This window comes from Bombina bombina, chromosome 12 (genome assembly GCF_027579735.1).
Source record: "Bombina bombina isolate aBomBom1 chromosome 12, aBomBom1.pri, whole genome shotgun sequence".
Lineage (NCBI taxonomy): Eukaryota > Metazoa > Chordata > Amphibia > Anura > Bombinatoridae > Bombina > Bombina bombina.
The window spans coordinates 28,547,115-28,569,601 of record NC_069510.1 but is presented as its reverse complement, the minus strand read 5'-3'; the positions used below and the strand labels follow the sequence as shown (position 1 = coordinate 28,569,601).

At 41.3% G+C, this 22,487-nt stretch overlaps 1 protein-coding gene across 1 annotated transcript in view; it reads right to left on the bottom strand.

Moving 5' to 3' along the window:
• Positions 1 to 22,487, bottom strand: part of SEC16A (SEC16 homolog A, endoplasmic reticulum export factor) — a 148,724-nt gene that overhangs the window by 64,593 nt on the left and 61,644 nt on the right. Inside the window, exons 12-17 of the mRNA XM_053695421.1 lie at positions 12,744 to 12,817; positions 12,533 to 12,614; positions 5,999 to 6,116; positions 5,223 to 5,334; positions 4,484 to 4,589; positions 4,262 to 4,402 (exon numbers count right to left, since the gene is read on the bottom strand). Coding sequence (XP_053551396.1) covers positions 4,262 to 4,402; positions 4,484 to 4,589; positions 5,223 to 5,334; positions 5,999 to 6,116; positions 12,533 to 12,614; positions 12,744 to 12,817 — 633 coding nt within the window. The remainder of the gene's footprint in view (positions 1 to 4,261; positions 4,403 to 4,483; positions 4,590 to 5,222; positions 5,335 to 5,998; positions 6,117 to 12,532; positions 12,615 to 12,743; positions 12,818 to 22,487) is intronic.

Genomic DNA, 22,487 nt, shown 5'->3' with positions numbered 1-22,487 from the left:
GATTGTGAACAGAATTGATCCAAATTTCCTTGAAAAAACGTAACCTGCCCCCTACCAGCTGAGCTGGAATGAGGGCCGCACCTTCATGTGGACTTAGAAGCAGGCTTTGCCTTTCTAGCTGGCTTGGATTTATTCCAGACTGGAGATGGTTTCCAAACTGAAACTGCTCCTGAGGATGAAGGATCAGGCTTTTGTTGTTTGTTGAAACGAAAGGAACGAAAACGATTATTAGCCCTGCTTTTACCTTTAGATTTTTTATCCTGTGGTAAAAAAGTTCCTTTCCCACCAGTAACAGTTGAAATAATGGAATCCAACTGAGAACCAAATAATTTGTTACCCTGGAAAGAAATGGAAAGTAAAGTTGATTTAGAAGCCATATCAGCATTCCAAGTTTTAAGCCATAAAGCTCTTCTAGCTAAAATAGCTAGAGACATAAACCTGACATCAACTCTGATAATATCAAAAATGGCATCACAGATAAAATTATTAGCATGCTGTAGAAGAATAATAATATCATGAGAATCATGATGTGTTACTTGTTGCGCTAAAGTTTCCAACCAGAAAGTTGAAGCTGCAGCAACATCAGCCAAAGATATAGCAGGTCTAAGAAGATTACCTGAACACAGATAAGCTTTTCTTAGAAAGGATTCAATTTTCCTATCTAAAGGATCCTTAAACGAAGTACCATCTGACGTAGGAATAGTAGTACGTTTAGCAAGGGTAGAAATAGCCCCATCAACTTTAGGGATTTTGTCCCAAAATTCTAATCTGTCAGACGGCACAGGATATAATCGCTTAAAACGTTTAGAAGGAGTAAATGAATTACCCAATTTATCCCATTCTTTGGAAATTACTGCAGAAATAGCATTAGGAACAGGAAAAACTTCTGGAATAACCACAGGAGCTTTAAATACCTTATCCAAACGTTTAGAATTAGTATCAAGAGGACCAGAATCCTCTATTTCTAAAGCAATTAGTACTTCTTTAAGTAAAGAACGAATAAATTCCATTTTAAATAAATATGAAGATTTATCAGCATCAACCTCTGAGACAGAATCCTCTGAACCAGAAGAGTCATCAGAATCAGAATGATGATGTTCATTTAAAAATTCATCTGTAGGGAGAGAAGTTTTAAAAGATTTTTTACGTTTACTAGAAGGAGAAATAACAGACATAGCCTTCTTTATGGATTCAGAAACAAAATCTCTTATATTATCAGGAACATTCTGCACCTTAGATGTTGAAGGAACTGCAACAGGCAATGGTATTTTACTAAAGGAAATATTATCTGCTTTAACAAGTTTGTCATGACAATCAATACAAACAACAGCTGGAGGAATAGCTACCAAAAGTTTACAGCAGATACACTTAGCTTTGGTAGATCCAGCACTAGACAGCGATTTTCCTGTAGTATCTTCTGACTCAGATGCAACGTGAGACATCTTGCAATATGTAAGAGAAAAAACATATATATAAAGCAAAATTGATCAAATTCCTTAAATGACAGTTTCAGGAATGAGAAAAAATGCCAAAGAACAAGCTTCTAGCAACCAGAAGCAATGAAAAATGAGACTTAAATAATGTGGAGACAAAAGCGACGCCCATATTTTTCGCGCCAATAAGACGCCCACATTATTTGGCGCCTAAATGCTTTTTGGCGCCAAAATGACGCCACATCCGGAACGCCGACATTTTTGGCGCAAAATAACGTCAAAAAATGACGCAACTTCCGGCGACACGTATGACGCCGGAAACGGAAACGATTTTTTGCGCCAAAAAAGTCCGCGCCAAGAATGACGCAATAAAATGAAGCATTTTCAGCCCCCGCGAGCCTAACAGCCCACAGGGAAGAGTCAAATTTTTGAAGGTAAGAAAAAATGATTAAATCAAATGCATTATCCCAAATATGAAACTGACTGTCAAGGCAAATAAATGTTTGAATACATATATTTAGAACTTTATAAACAAAGTGCCCAACCATAGCTTAGAGTGTCACAGAAAATAAGATTTACTTACCCCAGGACACTCATCTACATGTTTGTAGAAAGCCAAACCAGTACTGAAACGAGAATCAGCAGAGGTAATGGTATATATAAGAGTATATCGTCGATCTGAAAAGGGAGGTAAGAGATGAATCTCTACGACCGATAACAGAGAACCTATGAAATAGACCCCGTAGAAGGAGATCACTGCATTCAAATAGGCAATACTCTCCTCACATCCCTCTGACATTCACTGCACGCTGAGAGGAAAACCGGGCTCCAACTTGCTGCGGAGCGCATATCAACGTAGAATCTAGCACAAACTTACTTCACCACCTCCATCGGAGGCAAAGTTTGTAAAACTGAATTGTGGGTGTGGTGAGGGGTGTATTTATAGGCATTTTGAGGTTTGGGAAACTTTGCCCCTCCTGGTAGGAATGTATATCCCATACGTCACTAGCTCATGGACTCTTGCTAATTACATGAAAGAAAAGCATTTTTTTTGTTTGTATTATATTTGTCAAACAATTCTTCTTATTAGGTTTACTTCTCCACTAATGTCAACACAACACACTACTAATAGCTTGCAATGGTCACTGCACTTTTCATTAGTAAACAAACACAAAGGACAGAATAATTACTTTAATATTTTGGTACAACAGATAGATGATAAATTAAGAGATATATATTACACACTAATAAACCACATACCTATTTCACAAAGCAAATAAAATAGTCAAATGCACTTGCTTTATAAAGTCCTTGGGTAGCTGTGCAGGCTGTCTTCTATAACATGCAGGCTGCATTAGTGACAAGAAAATGTCATATGTATTCTGTTGCTATGACAGCCGCAGAATTGTGACCTCCTACCCGGTCAACACTTTACTTTGTATCATATAATAATGCACTGAAGACAATGGAGTTGTACAGTAAGAATCTTTTAATGCTCATGCTCAGCTTTGTATTGTTAAAAAGGGACACAAAAGTCAAAATTAAACTTTCCTAGTTCCATTATGAAAATATACGTTGTTCTCTTGGTATCCTTTAATAAAAAAACATCTATACAGGGTCAGGAGCAGCAATGCACTACTAGGAGCTAGATGCCAATTGGTCACTAGACACATGCCTCTTGTCATTGGCTCACCAGCTAGCTCCCAGTAGCTCATTGCTGCTCTAGAGCAGACTTTAACTGTGTTTAACCCCCTTGGAAAATGTTCTTACACATCAGAATTTTCTTTTTGCACTTTGATGTCCCTTTAAACCAAAGCTGAAGCTTTTCCCATTTTAGGATCAGTTGACCCTGACCAGGTAAGAGGTGAGAGTTGTATAATGCGTCTGACCTGCTAACAGCCTACAGAATCTGTGTGTATAACAGATAAATGCAGCACTAAATTATATGAAGCTACTTGTTTGTAACATATTTGTTTAGCAAGATGTCTGTACAGTTTATACTACTTATAGATCGATACCATTTACCATTAATAGAACCGGTTATCGGAACCTTCACACACACACACACACACTGGCTTCTACCTGAGGCACAGCTAATTTTGATTTCTGTAGGTTTATTGCTTGATCCTTTACTTGAGTTACTTATGTAAACACATACAAATAAATGCATGGTTGTGTATGTACTTATACACACACTCTGGACAACAAGGACAATGCCCACACTGAGACGGACCCCGAACAAATACAAAATACAAGCTTAAAATGTTCTTAAAAATGGAAGAAAATATTGTGTACAAATGTCTTGTTAAAGGGACGGTCTAGTCAAAATTAAACTTTTAGGATTCAGATAGGGCATGCAATTTTAAACAACTTTCCATTTTACTTTTATCATCAAGTTTGCTTTGTTCTCTTGGTATTCGCTGTTGAACGACAAACCTAGGTAGGGCTTTAACCGATTTCTAAACCGTTAAAAACCGCCTCCTTTCTCAGTGCATTTTTACAGTTTTTCAGACAGACCAAGTTCATGTGTGCCATATAGGTAACATTGTGCTCACTCGCACGGAGTTATTTAAGAGTCTGCACTGATTGGCTAAAAAGTGTCAAAAGAACTAAAATAAGGGGGCAGTCTGCAGAGGCTTAGATACAACGTAATCACAGAGGTAATATGAGGTAATATATAACTGTGTTGGTTATGCAAAACTGAGGAATAGGTAATAAAGGGATTATCTATCTTTTTAAACAATAACAATTCTGGAGTAGACCGTCCCTTTAAAACAAGTTTTCCCAAGCGAGAGTGTGATCGCTCCAGGCACGACATTTCTAGTTACCTCGAGTAGCTGGCTGACCAACACAGGGGAGTAGAAAGACGGATGCTTAAGGACAGTCTTGGCAATGACTTCACAATAATGGAAGGCTTGAGCAGAAAGTCCGTACTCGGCAAGCCGGCAAGCGTAAATAAACTTAAAGACCTGCAAGAAACAAAATGGTTACCTAAAGCATGGTGAGCTATACATTCCCAGCACTATACCAATAACAAAATAACATTGTACCTGTATATTAGGCAGTGAGAGGGCCTGTGTGCCCAGTGACTGAGCGTATTCATAAGCCTCTGTTCTCTGGATCGCTTCATTGGATGCAAACTTTAAAAAGGGTAAACTAAAAACAAATGGAAAATAATAAAATGTATACATTTGTATAGATTACTATTAAAACAAATTCAGAAACAAACATCAGACCCTTCTAAACGGGAGGAAACAAATATTACCTAAACTAATTTGGTTTCCGGTTAAGACTTTAACAAATGACTTTATGATTGTTTTATTCTTCTAACACACATTTTCTTTTCAACTTTGCAGCAATCTCATTGGTGGGACTCCCCAACTATACCCCACAGGAGTAATCAGATTTGAACGCATGCAACAACCTAAAGAGTGGTGCTCGTAGTCTACCTCTATATAAGGGACATGAAACCATGTATTTTTCTCTCAGGATTCAGATAGAGAATACAATTTTAAATAACTTTCCAATTTACTTCTATAATGAACTTTCGCTTCATTCTGGGAATGCACTACTGGGTACTAGCTGAACATATCAATAAGCAAATAGTAAGAGGCATTTACGTGGCAGCTAGCTCCCAGCTCCTAAGCCTACCTCGCTATGCTTTTAAACAAAGGATACAAGAGAACTAAGTAAACTGGAAAGGTGTTTAAAATTGCATGCTCTATCTGAACCATGAAGGAATAATTCTATGTTTCATGTCCCTTTAAGCCTGTATATGTCTAGCTTTACCTGTGGTTGGATCCAATGAGGACCAGTTTGGTTGATTTCTTGGTGAAGACCCCAAAGCCAACCTGAGCCATCAAATAGCAGAAATGAGCAGCATCTAACAGGCCCTTGGAAGCTGAAAAACATTATTATAAATGAAACGTGCATGTTGTAGGATTAATGCACAATGATAACATAATAATAATGTAACTGAAGTGTTAAAGAAAAATACAGTAAAACAAAATGAATGCTTATCTGATAAATTTCTCTTTCCAGACATGGAGAGTCTACAATGTCATTCCAATTACTAGTGGGATATTCAACTCCTTTTAAGTGTAACTTCCCTTCCCCATAATCCCCAGTCATTCAGCCGAAAGAAAACACAAGGGTGAAACTGCTGAATTATTAAAGAGGGCGGGGTCAATTATAAAAATGGCTCCAGCTCCTACTGAGCATGTGCACAAATTCACAGTATAAATGTATATGTGTTTTGTGATTGGCTGATGGCAGTCACATGATGCAGAGGACAGCCAAAATGGAAGTAACTTTGAAATTGGTCATAAAAAAAAAAAAAACACACCAAATAATTCGAAATTCAGAAAGTGTTACTATATTGTCTTTTCATTATACAGTTGTGATTATGCCATTCTACTGTATTTATCGGTCCTTTAAGCAGAATGTGGAAATGATCAGAATAGGTCAGGGGTGATTATCATATGCAATGTCCCGACCAAATTAAGAAGAAAACATTCTTGAAACATATAAAAGAATATGCTGAGAAATAGCAATGTCTGTTTTACCCAAAGTGTCTCCCATAGTGGTTATGGTCCGGGATGGTACATCTAAATTATTGGTCAAGTTAGAAAGAACCATAGCCAGGTGAGGTCTCCAGTCGCCCCATTTTTCGTCGCCACAACACTGAAAACAAACACATTATTATTAAACCTCACACAACAATAAATCTTTATAGTCTGGAATAAGTTTCGATGACCACAGCTACAAGTAATAACTGCACATTGTGACCAATAATAGCAGTAAACACATTGTAGAAAAACACAATTTATGCTTACCTGATAAATTTATTTCTCTTGTGGTGTATCCAGTCCACGGATCATCCATTACTTGTGGGATATTTTCATTCCCAACAGGAAGTTGCAAGAGGACACCCACAACAGAGCTGTAATATAGCTCCTCCCCTAACTGTCATAGCCAGTCATTCGACCGAAAACAAGCCGAGAAAGGAGGAACCATAGGGTGTAGTGGTTACTGTAGTTTAAATTAAAAAATGACCTGCCTTAAAATGACAGGGCGGGCCGTGGACTGGATACACCACAAGAGAAATAAATTTATCAGGTAAGCATAAATTGTGTTTTCTCTTGTAAGGTGTATCCAGTCCACGGATCATCCATTACTTGTGGGATACCAATACCAAAGCTAAAGTACACGGATGAAGGGAGGGACAAGGCAGGAACTTAAATGGAAGGAACCACTGCCTGTAAAATCTCTCTCCCAAATATAGCCTCCGAAGAAGCAAAAGTATCAAATTTGTAAAATTTTGAAAAAGTATGAAGAGAAGACCAAGTCGCCGCCTTGCAAATCTGTTCAACAGAAGCCTCATTTTTAAAGGCCCAAGTGGAAGCCACAGCTCTAGTGGAATGAGCTGTAATCCTTTCAGGAGGCTGCTGTCCAGTAGTCTCATAGGCTAAGCGGATTAAGCTTTTTAGCCAAAAAGAAAAAGAGGTTGCCAAAGCCTTTTGACCTCTCCTCTGTCCAGAGTAGACAACAAACAAAGCAGATGTTTGACGAAAATCTTTAGTAGCTTGCAAGTAAAACTTTAAAGCACAGACCACGTCCAGATTGTGTAACACAAGGATGGAACCACAATCTCTTGATTGATATTCTTGTTAGATACCACCTTAGGTAAGAACCCAGGTTTGGTACGCAGGACTACCTTATCCGTATGAAAAATCAGATAAGGAGAATCACATTGTAAGGCAGATAGCTCAGAGACTCTATGAGCCGAGGAAATAGCTACCAAAAAAAAAAGAACTTTCCAAGATAAAAGTTTGATATCTATGGAATGAAGAGGTTCAAACGGAACTCCTTGAAGAACCTTAAGAACCAAGTTTAAGCTCCATGGTGGAGCAACAGGTTTAAACACAGGCTTGATTCAAACTAAAGCCTGACAAAATGCCTGAACGTCTGGAACATCTGCCAGACGCTAGTACAAAAGAATAGACAGAGCAAAAATCTGTCCCTTTAAGAAACTAGCTGACAATCCTTTTTCCAAACCTTCTTGGAGAAAAGATAAAATCCTAGGAATCCTGACCTTACTCCATGAGTAACCCTTGGATTCACACCAATAAAGATATCTACGCCATACCTTATGGTAAATTTTCCTGGTAACAGGCTTTCGTGCCTGTATTAAGGTATCAATAACTGACTCTGAGAAGCCACGCTTTGATAGGATCAAGCGTTCAATCTCCATGCAGTCAGTCTCAGAGAAATTAGATTTGGATGATTGAAAGGACCTTGTATTAGAAGGTCTTGTCTCAGAGGTAGAGTCCATGGTGGACAAGACGACATGTCCACTAGGTCTGCATACCAGGTCCTGCGTGGCCACGCAGGCGCTATCAGAATCACGGATGCTCTCTCCTGTTTGACCTTGGCAATCAGTCGAGGCAGCAGAGGAAACGGTGGAAACACATAAGCCATGTTGAAGAACCAAGGAGCTGCTAGAGCATCTATCAGCGTCGCTCCTGGGTCCCTGGACCTGGATCCGTAACGAGGAAGTTTGGCGTTCTGGCGAGACGCCATGAGATCCATTTCTGGTTTGCCCCAACGATGGACCAGTTGAGCAAACACCTCCGGATGGAGATCCCACTCCCCCGGATGAAAAGTCTGACGACTTAGAAAGTCCGCCTCCCAGTTCTCCACGCCTGGGATGTGGATCGCTGACAAGTGGCAAGAGTGAGACTCTGCCCAGCGAATTTTCTTGGAGACTTCTAACATCGCTAGGGAGCTCCTGGTTCCCCCTTGATGGTTGATGTAAGCCACAGTCGTTATGTTGTCCGACTGAAATCTGATGAACCTCAGTGTTGCTAACTGAGGTCAAGCTAGAAGAGCATTGAATATTGCTCTTAACTCCAGAATATTTATTGGGAGGAGTTTCTCCTCCTGAGTCCACGATCCCTGAGCCTTCAGGGAATTCCAGACTGCGCCCCAGCCTAGAAGGCTGGCATCTGTTGTTACAATCGTCCAATCTGGCCTGCGAAAGGTCATACCCTTGGACAGATGGACCCGAGATAGCCACCAGAGAAGAGAATCTCTGGTCTCTTGATCCAGATTTAGTAGGGGGGACAAATCTGAGTAATCCCCATTCCACTGACCCAGCATGCACAATTGCAGCGGTCTGAGATGCAGGCGCGCAAATGGCACTATGTCCATTGCCGCTACCATTAAGCCGATTACTTCCATGCACTGAGCCACTGACGGGCGTGGAATGGAATGAAGGACCCGGCAAGCATTTAAGAGTTTTGATAACCTGGCCTCCGACAGGTAAATTTTCATTTTTACAGAATCTATCAGAGTCCCTAGGAAGGAGACTCTTGTGAGTGGTAATAGAGAACTCTTTTCCACGTTCACCTTCCACCCATGTGACCTCAGAAATGCCAGAACTATCTCTGTATGAGACTTGGCAATTTGCAAGCTTGTCGCCAGTATCAGGATGTTGTCTAGATACGGAGCCACCGCTATGCCTCGCGGTCTTAGAACCGCCAGAAGTGAGCCCATAACCTTTGTAAAGATTCTCGGGGCCGTAGCCAACCCGAAGGGGAGAGCTACAAATTGGTAATGCCTGTCTAGAAAGGCAAATCTTAGGAACAGATGATGATCTTTGTGAATCGGTATGTGAAGGTAGGCATCCTTTAAGTCCACTGTGGTCATGTACTGACCCTCTTGGATCATGGGCAGGATGGTCCGAATAGTTTCCATTTTGAATGATGGAACTCTTAGGAATTTGTTTAAGATCTTTAGGTCCAAAATTGGTCTGAAGGTACCCTGTTTCTTGGGAACCACAAACAGATTTGAATAAAATCCCTGTCCTTGTTCCGTCCGCGGAACTGGGTGGATCACCCCCATTACTAGGAGGTCTTGTACACAGCGTAGGAATGCCTCTTTCTTTATTTGGTTTTCTGATAACCTTGAAAGATGAAATCTCCCTTGAGGAGGAGAAGCCTTGAAGTCCAGAAGATATCCCTGAGATATGATCTCCAACGCCCAGGGATCCTGGACATCTCTTGCCCACGCCTGGGCGAAGAGAGAAAGTCTGCCCCCTACTAGATCCGTTTCCGGATAGGGGGCCGTTCCTTCATGCTGTCTTGGGGGCAGTAGCAGGTTTTCTGGCCTGCTTGCCCTTGTTCCAGGACTGGTTAGGTTTCCAGGCCTGTCTGAAATGAGCAACAGTTCCTTCCTGTTTTGGAGCGGAGGAAGTTGATGCTGCTCCTGCCTTGAAATTTCGAAAGGCACGAAAATTAGACTGTTTGGCCTTTGATTTGGCCCTGCCTGAGGAAGGGTATGCCCCTTACCTCCAGTAATGTCAGCAATAATTTCCTTCAAGCCGGACCCGAATAAGGTCTGCCCCTTGAAAGGAATATTAAGTAATTTAGATTTAGAAGTAACGTCAGCTGACCAGGATTTAAGCCATAGCGCCCTCCGCGCCTGGATGGCGAATCCGGAGTTCTTAGCCGTTAGTTTAGTCAAATGTACAATGGCATCAGAAACAAATGAGTTAGCTAGCTTAAGTGATTTAACCTTGTCCATAATTTCATCCAATGGAGCTGTGTGAATGGCCTCTTCCAGAGACTCAAACCAGAATGCCGCAGCAGCAGTGACAGGAGCAATGCATGCAAGGGGCTGCAGGATAAAACCTTGTTGAACAAACATTTTCTTAAGGTAACCTTCTAATTTTTTATCCATTGGATCCGAAAAAGCACAACTATCCTCAACCGGGATAGTGGTACGCTTTGCTAAAGTAGAAACTGCTCCCTCCACCTTAGGGAACGTCTGCCATAAGTCTTGTGTAGTGGCGTCTATTGGAAACATTTTTCTAAATATAGGAGGTGGGGAAAAGGGCACACCGGGTCTATCCCACTCCTTGCTAATAATTTCTGTAAGCCTTTTAGGTATAGGGAAAACATCAGTACACACCGGTACCGCATAGTATCTATCCAGCCTACACAATTTCTCTGGAATTGCAACTGTGTTACAGTCGTTCAGAGCAGCTAAAACCTCCCCAAGCAATACACAGAGGTTCTCAAGCTTAAATTTAAAATTAGAGATCTCTGAATCAGGTTTCCCCCGGATCAGATCCGTCACCCACAGAATGAAGCTCTCCGTCCTCATGTTCTGCAAACTGTGACGCAGTATCAGACATGGCTCTTACAGCACCAGCGCGCTTTGCATCTCTCCTAATCCCAGAGCTATCGCGCTTGCCTCTCAATTCTGGCAATCTAGATAATACTTCTGACAGGGTATTATTCATGATTGTAGCCATGTCCTGTAAAGTAATTGCTATGGGCGTCTCTGATGTACTTGGCCCCATAATAGCATGCGCCCCCTGAGCGGGAGGCGAAGGTACTGACACGTGAGGAGAGTTAGTCGGCATAACTTCCCCCTCGTCGTCTGGTGATAATTCTTTTATAGATAAAGACTGACCTTTATTATTTAAAGTGAAATCAATACATTTAGTACACATATTTCTATGGGGCTCCACACTGGCTTTCAAACATAATGAACAAGTAGATTCATCTATGTCAGACATGTTTAAACAGACTAGCAATAAGACTGGCAAGCTTGAAAAACACTTCACAATAAGTTTACAAGCAATATAAAAAACGCTACTGCGCCTTTAAGAAGCACAAAACCTGTCTCAAGTTGAAATAACAATGAACCAAAGCAGTTATACCAACTAAATTTTCACAGTAAATATATTAAGTTAGCAGAGCATTGCACCCACTTGCAAATGCATGATTAACCCCTTAATACCCAAAACGGATAAACAATAGAGAAAAACGTTTTTTAAAACAGTGAAACACACTGTCACAGCTCTGCTGTGACTGATTACCTCCCTCAATATGACTTTTGAGCCCTCTAGAGAAGTCCTGGATCATGCAGGAAGAAGCAGGAAGACTGAGTCTGAATTTTTACTGCGCAAAAAAGCGATAAAATAGGCCCCTCCCACTCATATTACAACAGTGGGAAGCCTCAGTTAACTGTTTCTATGCAGAAATTAAGCCAGCCATGTGGAAAAATTATGCCCCAATAAGTTTTATCACCAAATGTACGTTAAAAAATGATTAAACATGCAAGCAAACGTTTTAAAACAAATTTTTTAAAGAGTATATATCTCTATTAATAAGCCTGATACCAGTCGCTGTCACTGCATTTAAGGCTTTACTTACATTACTTCGGTATCAGCAGCATTTTCTTAGTCAATTCCATTCCTTAGAAAAATATTTTACTGCACATACCTTAGTTGCAGGAAACCTGCACGCCATTCCCTTTCTGAAGTTACCTCACTCCTCAGAATGTGTGAGAACAGCAAGTGGATCTTAGTTACTTCTGCTAAGATCATAGAAAACGCAGGCAGATTCTTCTTCCAAATACTCCCTGAGAAAAAACAGCACACTCCGGTGCCATTTAAAAATAACAAACTTTTGATTGAAGAAATAAACTAAGTATAAAACACCACTGTCCTCTCACGACCTCCATCTATGTTGAGGGTTGCAAGAGAATGACTGGATATGACATGTGAGGGGAGGAGCTATGTAGCAGCTCTGCTGTGGGTGATCCTCTTGCAACTTCCTGTTGGGAAGGGAATATATCCCACAAGTAATGGATGATCCGTGGACTGGATACACTTAACAAGAGAAATCAAGCTTAATTATAAAAATTAAAAAAAATCCATTTTACATATATAATCAAATGTAGTTTGTTCTCTTCGTATTTGTTGAGGAGAACATCTAGATATGCTTAGGAGCATGCACGAGTCTTGAAGACTATGTGTTACAAAACACCGCAGCCATATAGACTTCAGGACACACGCACAATTCTGAGCCTACCTAGATATGCTCTTCAACAAAGGATACCAAGATAAATTAAGTCATGTTCTGCGACATGAAAGTTTAAATTTGGACTTTCACGCCCCTGTAATTGTAGGCATAAAAACATTAACAAAGATTCCATTTTAGTGGTGATAGAAATAAGTAGCTTTCCCCAGATAAAATATTTATTTTTAAATAACGATGCAACCCAACCCTTAGGAATAGACTCACTGTAGCTGCTGCCGGCATTCTTCCAGACATGAGCTGATAAACGGTCTGCAGAGGATCGTTAATTGGAAGGCTGTTTGCAAACCTGCATTATACACAGAGAGATAAATATAGACACAAATAAACAGTGCAACTGTGCTGTATTGTAGAGCAGTGATGAGCAACCACTATCGTATGATGTAGACACTTCAATAACGAGATCTGTATTTCTAACCGCACATTAGGCCCAGAACAAGTACGTTTAAGGACAGAACTGAAATTTGAATTCCACCTATAATGTTTTATCATCTGTAGTATATAAAAATACTTTGTAAGTTATTTTGTTTACTTTTCCTTAAAGGGACATGACACCCAAATGTTGAAGAACTTGAAAGTGATGCAGCATAGCTGCAAAAAGCTGACTAGAAAATATCACCTGTACAACTCTCAAAAAAATAAATAAAATAAAATAAAAAATATTATGCTTTCCTGATAAATTTCTTTCTTTCTGGATATGGAGAGTCCACAACATCATTAAATTACTAGTGGGAATATCACTCCTGGCCAGCAGGAGGAGGCAAAGAGCACCACAGCAAAGCTGTTAAGTTTTACTCCCCTACCCATAATCCCCAGCCATTCGACTGAAGAGAAATGGAAAAGGAATAACCCAAAGATGTAGAGGTGCCTGAGGTTTAGTCAAAATTAATTATCTTAATAAAGGGTGCGGTCGTGGACTCTCCATATCTGGAATGAAAGACATTTATCAGGTAAGCATAAATTTTAATTTTTTTTCCTAAGATATGGAGAGTCCACAACGTCATTCAATCACTAGTAGGAACTAATACCCCAGGCAAAAAAATTTGGAAAAAGTATGCAGAGAGGACCATGTTGCCACCTTGCAAATCTGTTCCACAGAAGCTTCATTTTTAAAAGCCCAAGAGGAGGAGACAGCCCTAGTGGAATGAACTGTAATTCTCTCAGGAGGCTGCAGTCCAGCAGTCTCATAAGCACAACAAATTATGCTTCTCAACCAGAGTGAAAGAGAAGTAGCAGTAGCATTTTGACCCTTACGCTTTCCAGAGAAACAAACAGGGCAGAAAACTTGCGAAAATCCTTAGTCGCCTGTAGGTAGAATTTTAAAGCATGCACAACATCCAAGTTGTTCAACAGACATTCTTTATGAGAAAAAGGATTGGGACAGAGAGAAGGAACAACAATTTCCTGATTAATATTTCTATCCGAAACCACCTTCGGAAGAAAACCCAACTTAGTACGAAGAACCGCCTTATCAGAATGAAAGATAAGGTAAGGCGAGTCATACTGCAAAGCCGAGAGTTCCGAAACTCTCCGAGCAGAAGAGATAGCAATCAGAAATAAAACCTTCCAAGATAACAACTTGGAGCCTGCTGCAAAACTTTAAGAACAAGATTAAGGTTCCAAGGAGGAGCAACCGGTTTAAACGCTTGTGTAACAAAATAGATAATGCAGAAATCTGACCCTTCAGAGAACTGACTGACAACCCTTTCTCCAGACCTTCATGGAGAAAAGACAAAATTCTAGGAATCCTGACCCTACTCAAAGAGTAGCCCTTAGATTCACACCAATAAAAGGTATTTACGCCATACCTTATGGTAATTTTTTTTGAGTAAAAAGCTTGCGAGCCTGGATCATGGTCTCAATGACCGACTCCGAAAATCCATGCTTAGACAGAACTAAGCGTTCAATCTCCAAGCAGTCAGCTTCAGAGAAACAAGATTTGGATGGAGGAATGGACCCTTAGTTAGAAGGTCCTTCCTCAGAGGCAACCTCCAAGGTGGCCGAGAAGACATCTTCACTAGGTCTGCATACCAGATCCTGTGAGGCCATGCAGGAGCTATTAGAATTACTGATGCTCTCTCCTGTTTGAAACAAGCAATAAATCGTGGAAGGAGGGCAAACTGAGGAAACAGGTATGCTAGACCGAAATCCCAAGGAACCACCAGAGCATATATCAGAGCAGCCTGAGAATCTCTTGACCTTGAACCGTACCTTGGAAGCTTGGCGTTCTGCCGAGAAGCCATCGTATCCAACTCCGGTACCACCCATTTAAGAGTTAACCTGGAGAACACCTCCGGATGGAGAGCCCACTCCCCAGGATGAATTGTCTGTCTGCACAGGAAATCCGCTTCCCAGTTGTCCACTCCTGGAATGTGGATGGTAGATAGACAACAATTGTGAGCTTCTGCCCACTGAATAATCCGTGCCACCTCCTTCATGGCTTAGGAACTCCAAGTTCCTCCCTGGTGGTTGATGTAAGTCCCTGAGGTGATGTTGTCCGACTGAAACCTAATAAACCGGGCTAAGGACAATTGAGGCCAAGCCATCAAAGCGTAAATCACTCAATTCCAAGATGTTTATCGGGAGAGCAGACTCCTCCTGAGTCCATAGTCCCTGCTCCTTTAACGAGTCCCACAGACAGGCTGGCGTCCGTGGTCACAATCACCCAGGAAGGTCTCTGGAAGCATGTGCCCTGAGACAGATGGTCCTGAGAAAGCCACCACAGGAGAGAGTCTGTCGACTGATCTAGATCTATCCCCTGAGACAGATCCGAATGGTCTCCGTTCCATTGTCTGAGCATGCATAATTGAAGAGCTATCAAATGGAATTGAGCAAAGGGAATGATGTCCATGAGAGCGACCATCAGACCAATTACCTCTATACATTGAGCCACTGATGGCCGAACAGTAGACTGTAGAGAAAGGCAAGAGGAGAGAATTCTGGATTTTCTGTCCTCTGTCAGAAAAAGTTTCATAGATAGGGAATCTATTATGGTCCCTAAGAAAACTAACCTTGTAGCTTGAACAAGGGAACTGTTTTCCAGATTCACTTTCCAACCATGGGAACACAGAAATAACTACAAGATCTCTGTATGAGAGTTTGTTTGTTGAAAAGTTGGCGCCTGAACCAATATGTCCTCCAGGAATGGCGCCACTGCAATTCCCAGAGACCTGATCACTGCCAAGAGAGCCCCTAGAACCTTTGAGAAAATTCTGGGAGCTGTGACAAGGCCAAACGAAAGAGCCACAAACTGAAAGTGTTGGTCTAGAAAGGCGAATCTCAGGAATATGTGATGATCCCTGTGGATGGGAACATGAAGATATGTGTCTGTCAGGTCTATGGTCATCATGAACTAACTCTCTTGGACCAAAGGAAGAATGGAACGAATGGTGAAGGATGGTACCCTGAGAAACTTGTTGAGGCACTTTAGGTCTAAAATGGGTCGAAAAGTTTCCTCTTTTTTAGGCACTAAGAACAGATTTGAATAGAATCCTAGACCCTGTTCCTTTACTGTAACTGGAACAATCACTCCCAGGGAGGAAAGGTCCTGAATGCAGTTCAAGAATGCCTTTTTTTTTTTTTAACCTGGTCTGTAGATAATCTTTAGAGGTGGAATCTGCCCCTGGGATGTTAAGTTTTGAATTCTATTTTGTAACCCTGAGATACTATATCCACAGCCCAAGGATCTGGGACATCTCGTCTTCACGCTTGACAAAACAGGGAAAGTCTGCCCCCCACTTGATCCGATCCCAGACCGGGGGCCGACCCTTCATGCTGCAGACTCGGCTGAAGGTTTCATGGATTGCTTCCTCTAATTCCAAGACTGATTGGGTTTCCAAGAAGACTTGGACTGCTCCTGCTTGGAAGAGGAAGACTTTTGACCTTTGAAGTTACAAAAGGAACGAAAATTACTATGACGTCCTTTGAGTCTGCTGTTCTTGTCTTGCGGTAGAAAAAGACTATTTTCCACCCGTAATATCAGAAATTATTTCTGCCAGACCAGGTCAGAACAAGGTCTTACCCTTGTAAGGAAGCACCAGAAGCTGGGACTTATAGATAACATCAGCTGACCAAGATTTTAGCCACAATGCCCTGCGGGCTAAGATAGTGAAGCCAGACATCTTGGCTCCCAGTCTAATAACTTGCATGTTGGCATCAGAAATAAAGGAATTGGCTAGCTTGAGAGCCTTAATCCTATCTTGCATCTCCTCCAACAGAGTCTCTACTAAAATTGATTCAGACAAGGCGCCCCACTTGCTACTGTGGCAATACAAACTGCAGGTTGCCATTGAAGACCTTGATGAACATACATCTTCTTCGAATAAGCTTCAAGCCTTTTGTCCATAGAATCCTTAAAGGACAGCTATACTCTATAGGGATTGTAGTTCTTTTAGCCAGAGTAGAAATAGCCTCTTCTACTTTAGGCACTGTGCGCCAAGAATCTTTAATGGAGTCAGCAACAGGAAACATCCTTTTAAATATGGGAGATCGGGAGAATGAGGAATCCCTGGCTTCTCCCATTCCTGTTAAATAATCTCAGTCACATGGTCTGGGACAGGAAAAAATTCCACAGAGGAAGGAACATTATAGTATTTATTAAGTTAAATAGACTTATTAGGGTTGACAATGACAGAAGTATCGGAGTCGTCCAAAGTAGCCAATACCTCCTTTAACAGTACACGAAGGAGATCAAGTTTAAATCTGAAGTTTACTTCTTCAATATTAGATGAAGGAATAATACTGTCCGAATCTGAGATTTCACCCTCAGAGGCTACCGATTTATCCTCCTCAGACTTATAAGGGAGGGCAACCTGCATAGCAGTAGGTGGAACAGAAACCTTACTATCTGAATGTCTAATTTTCCTCTAGCATTTTTCCAGCATAGAAAAAGCAGATAATGCCACAGAAGAAACCTGTGCAGCAAAATCGGCAGGCAAAACACAATTTATGCTTAACTGATTTATTTCTCTTGTGGTGTATCCAGTCCACGGATCATCCATTACTTGTGGGATATTCTCATTCCCAACAGGAAGTTGCAAGAGGACACCCACAGCAGAGCTGTAATATAGCTCCTCCCCTAACTGTCATAGCCAGTCATTCGACTGAAAACAAGCCGAAAAAGGAGAAACCATAGGGTGCAGTGGTGACTGTAGTTTAATTAAAATTTAGACCTGCCTTAAAAGGACAGGGCGGGCCGTGGACTGGATACACCACAAGAGAAATAAATTTATCAGTTAAGCATAAATTGTGTTTTCTCTTGTAAGGTGTATCCAGTCCACGGATCATACATTACTTGTGGGATACCAATACCAAAGCTAAAATACACGGATGAAGGGAGGGACAAGGCAGGTACTTAAATGGAAGGAACCACTGCCTGTAAAACCTCTCTCCCAAATATAGCCTCCGAAGAAGCAAAAGTATCAAATTTGTAAAATTTTGAAAAATTATGAAGCGAAGACCAAAGTCGCCGCCTTGCAAATCTGTTCAACAGAAGCCTCATTTTTAAAGGCCCAAGTGGAAGCCACAGCTCTAGTAGAATGAGCTGTAATCCTTTCAGGAGGCTGCTGTCCAGCAGTCTCATAGGCTAAGTGGATTATGCTTCTTAGTCAAAAAGAAAGAGAGGTTGCAGAAGCCTTTTAACCTCTCCTCTGTCCAGAGTAGACAACAATCAAAGCAGATGTTTGACAAAAATCTTTAGTAGCTTGTAAGTAAAACTTTAAAGCACGGACCACGTCCAGATTGTGTAATAGACGTTCCTTCTTCGAAGAAGGATTAGGACACAAGGATGGAACAACAATCTCTTGATTGATATTCTTGTTAGATACCACCTTAGGTAAGAACCCAGGTTTGGTATGCAGGACTACCTTATCCATATGAAAAATCAGATAAGGAGAATCACATTATAAGGCAGATAGCTCAGAGACTCTAAGAGCCGAGGAAATAGCTACCAAAAAAAAGAACTTTCCAAGATAAAAGCTTGATATCTATGGAATGAAGAGGTTCAAACGGAACTCCTTGAAGAACTTTAAGAACCAAAATTTAAGCTCCATGGTGGAGCAACAGGTTTAAACACAGGCTTGATTCTAACTAAAGCCTGACAAAATGCCTGAACGTCTGGAACATCTGCCAGACGCTAGTACAAAAGAATAGACAGAGCAGAAATCTGTCCCTTTAAGGAACTAGCTGACAATCCTTTTTCCAAACCTTCTTGGAGAAAAGATAATATCCTGGGAATCCTGACCTTACTCCATGTTATCGAAAATGGTTCCATAATGTTTATTTCTGAATTAGCTGTTTTTTTCTCATTAAAAAACATTAAAAACCATTATCTAGAACATGCCCATAACAATGGGCTGAGCCTGCAAGATAAGCAGACCTGCTGTTATTTATGTTACATAGTAAATGCTCGTTATGACTAAAAGGTGGTTAGGATAAACACAGGCAGCTATTTCATATACAAAATATCTCTCTTCTTCATATAGATTAATCAGTGCTATTGGGAGATTAATCAGTGCTTTTGTCTTCTATTCACATGGCTTTTCTAGAGAGAAAAGGTTTGATATTCAGATTTTCAGTGTAGGTGGGGATACAACAGGCAAAGTTAGTTATTTCAAACAACAAATAAAGGTAAAGGAGCCGTTTGCAAACAAATACAGTCCAGTAGGTAAAAACGGAACACTAGGAAGACATTAGATTACACTATAAACCTGCAATATTTTAATGGGACAGTAAAGTCAAAATTAAATGTTCATGCTTCAGATACAGTACACAATTTCAAACAACTTTTTCATTTACTTCTATTATCTAATTTGCTTAGTTCTAATGGTATCCTTTAATGAAAAGCATACTTAGGTAGGCTCAGGAGCAGCACTGATGGAAGCTACTACGTAAGTGGTGACTGCAGATATATTGCCTCTAGTAAGTGGCTCACCCTATGTTTTCATCTAGCTCCCAGAAGTGTGTTTGGCTCACCCTATGTTTTCATCTAGCTCCCAGAAGTGTGTTGCTGCTCCTTCAGCAAAGGATACCAAGAGACTGAAGAAAATGTGAGAGAGGTAATTTAGAAAGTTGTTTAAAAACATTATTTATGCTTACCTGATAAATTACTTTCTCCAACGGTGTGTCCGGTCCACGGAGTCATCCTTACTTGTGGGATATTTTCTTCCCCAACAGGAAATGGCAAAGAGTCCCAGCAAAGCTGGTCACATGATCCCTCCTAGGCTCCGCCCACCCCAGTCATTCGACCGACGGACAGGAGGAAATATATATAGGAGAAATCATATGATACCGTGGTGACTGTAGTTAGAGAAAATAATTCATCAGACCTGATTAAAAAAACCAGGGCGGGCCGTGGACCGGACACACCGTTGGAGAAAGTAATTTATCAGGTAAGCATAAATTCTGTTTTCTCCAACATAGGTGTGTCCGGTCCACGGCGTCATCCTTACTTGTGGGAACCAATACCAAAGCTTTAGGACACGGATGAAGGGAGGGAGCAAATCAGGTCACCTAAACGGAAGGCACCACAGCTTGCAAAACCTTTCTCCCAAAAATAGCCTCCGAAGAAGCAAAAGTATCAAATTTGTAAAATTTGGCAAAAGTGTGCAGTGAAGACCAAGTCGCTGCCTTACATATCTGGTCAACAGAAGCCTCGTTCTTGAAGGCCCATGTGGAAGCCACAGCCCTAGTGGAGTGAGCTGTGATTCTTTCAGGAGGCTGCCGTCCGGCAGTCTCATAAGCCAATCGGATAATGCTTTTAAGCCAAAAGGAAAGAGAGGTAGAAGTCGCTTTTTGACCTCTCCTTTTACCAGAATAAACAACAAACAAGGAAGATGTTTGTCTGAAATCTTTAGTAGCCTCTAAATAGAATTTTAGAGCACGGACTACGTCCAAATTGTGTAACAAACGTTCCTTCTTTGAAACTGGATTCGGACACAAAGAAGGTACAACTATCTCCTGGTTAATATTTTTGTTGGAAAAAACTTTCGGAAGAAAACCAGGCTTAGTACGCAAAACCACCTTATCTGCATGGAACACCAGATAGGGCGGAGAACACTGCAGAGCAGATAACTCTGAAACTCTTCTAGCAGAAGAAATTGCAACCAAAAACAAAACTTTCCAAGATAATAACTTAATATCTACGGAATGTAAGGGTTCAAACGGAACCCCTTGAAGAACTGAAAGAACTAGATTTAGACTCCAGGGAGGAGTCAAAGGTCTGTAAACAGGCTTGATTCTAACCAGAGCCTGAACAAATGCTTGAACATCTGGCACGGCTGCCAGCCTTTTGTGAAGTAAAACAGATAAAGCAGAGATCTGTCCCTTCAGAGAACTTGCAGATAATCCTTTCTCCAAACCTTCTTGTAGAAAGGATAGAATCTTAGGAATTTTTATCTTGTTCCATGGGAATCCTTTAGATTCACACCAACAGATATATTTTTTCCATATTTTATGGTAAATTTTTCTAGTTACAGGCTTTCTAGCCTGAATCAGAGTATCTATTACAGAATCTGAAAACCCACGCTTTGATAAAATCAAGCGTTCAATCTCCAAGCCGTCAGTTGGAGGGAAACCAGATTCGGATGTTCGAATGGACCTTGAACAAGAAGGTCCTGTCTCAAAGGTAGCTTCCATGGTGGAGCCGATGACATATTTACCAGGTCTGCATACCAAGTCCTGCGTGGCCACGCAGGAGCTATCAAGATCACCGAAGCCCTCTCCTGATTGATCCTGGCTACCAGCCTGGGAATGAGAGGAAACGGTGGGAATACATAAGCTAGGTTGAAGGTCCAAGGTGCTACTAGTGCATCTACTAGAGTCGCCTTGGGATCCCTGGATCTGGACCCGTAGCAAGGAACCTTGAAGTTCTGACGAGACGCCATCAGATCCATGTCTGGAATGCCCCATAATTGAGTTATTTGGGCAAAGATTTCCGGATGGAGTTCCCACTCCCCCGGATGGAATGTCTGACGACTCAGAAAATCCGCTTCCCAATTTTCCACTCCTGGGATGTGGATTGCAGACAAGTGGCAGGAGTGATCCTCCGCCCATTGAATTATTTTGGTCACTTCTTCCATCGCCAGGGAACTCCTTGTTCCCCCCTGATGATTGATATATGCAACAGTCGTCATGTTGTGTGATTGAAACCTTATGAATTTGGCCTTTGCTAGTTGAGGCCAAGCTTTGAGAGCATTGAATATCGCTCTCAGTTCCAGAATGTTTATCGGGAGAAGAGATTCTTCCCGAGACCATAGACCCTGAGCTTTCAGGGGTTCCCAGACCGCGCCCCAGCCCACCAGACTGGCGTCGGTCATGACAATGATCCACTCTGGTCTGCGGAAGCTCATTCCCTGTGACAGATTGTCCAGGGTCAGCCACCAACGGAGTGAATCTCTGGTCTTTTGATCTACTTGAATCGTCTGAGACAAGTCTGTATAATCCCCATTCCACTGTCTGAGCATGCACAGTTGTAATGGTCTTAGATGAATTCGTGCAAAAGGAACTATGTCCATTGCTGCAACCATCAATCCTATTACTTCTATGCACTGCGCTATGGAAGGACGAAGAACAGAATGAAGTACTTGACAAGAGCTTAGAATTTTTGATTTTCTGACCTCTGTCAGAAAAATCCTCATTTCTAAGGAATCTATTATTGTTCCCAAGAAGGGAACTCTTGTTGACGGGGACAGAGAACTTTTTTCTTTGTTCACCTTCCATCCGTGAGATCTGAGAAAGGCTAGGACGATGTCCGTATGAGCCTTTGCTTTTGACAGAGACGACGCTTGAATCAGAATGTCGTCCAAGTAAGGTACTACTGCAATGCCCCTTGGTCTTAGAACCGCAAGAAGGGACCCTAGTACCTTTGTGAAAATCCTTGGAGCAGTGGCTAATCCGAATGGAAGTGCCACAAACTGGTAATGCTTGTCCAGAAAAGCGAACCTTAGGAACTGATGATGTTCCTTGTGGATAGGAATATGTAGGTACGCATCCTTTAAATCCACGGTAGTCATAAATTGATTTTCCTGGATAGTAGGTAGGATCGTTCGAATAGTTTCCATTTTGAACGATGGAACCTTGAGAAATTTGTTTAGGATCTTGAGATCCAAAATTGGTCTGAATGTTCCCTCTTTTTTGGAAACTATGAACAGGTTGGAATAAAAAC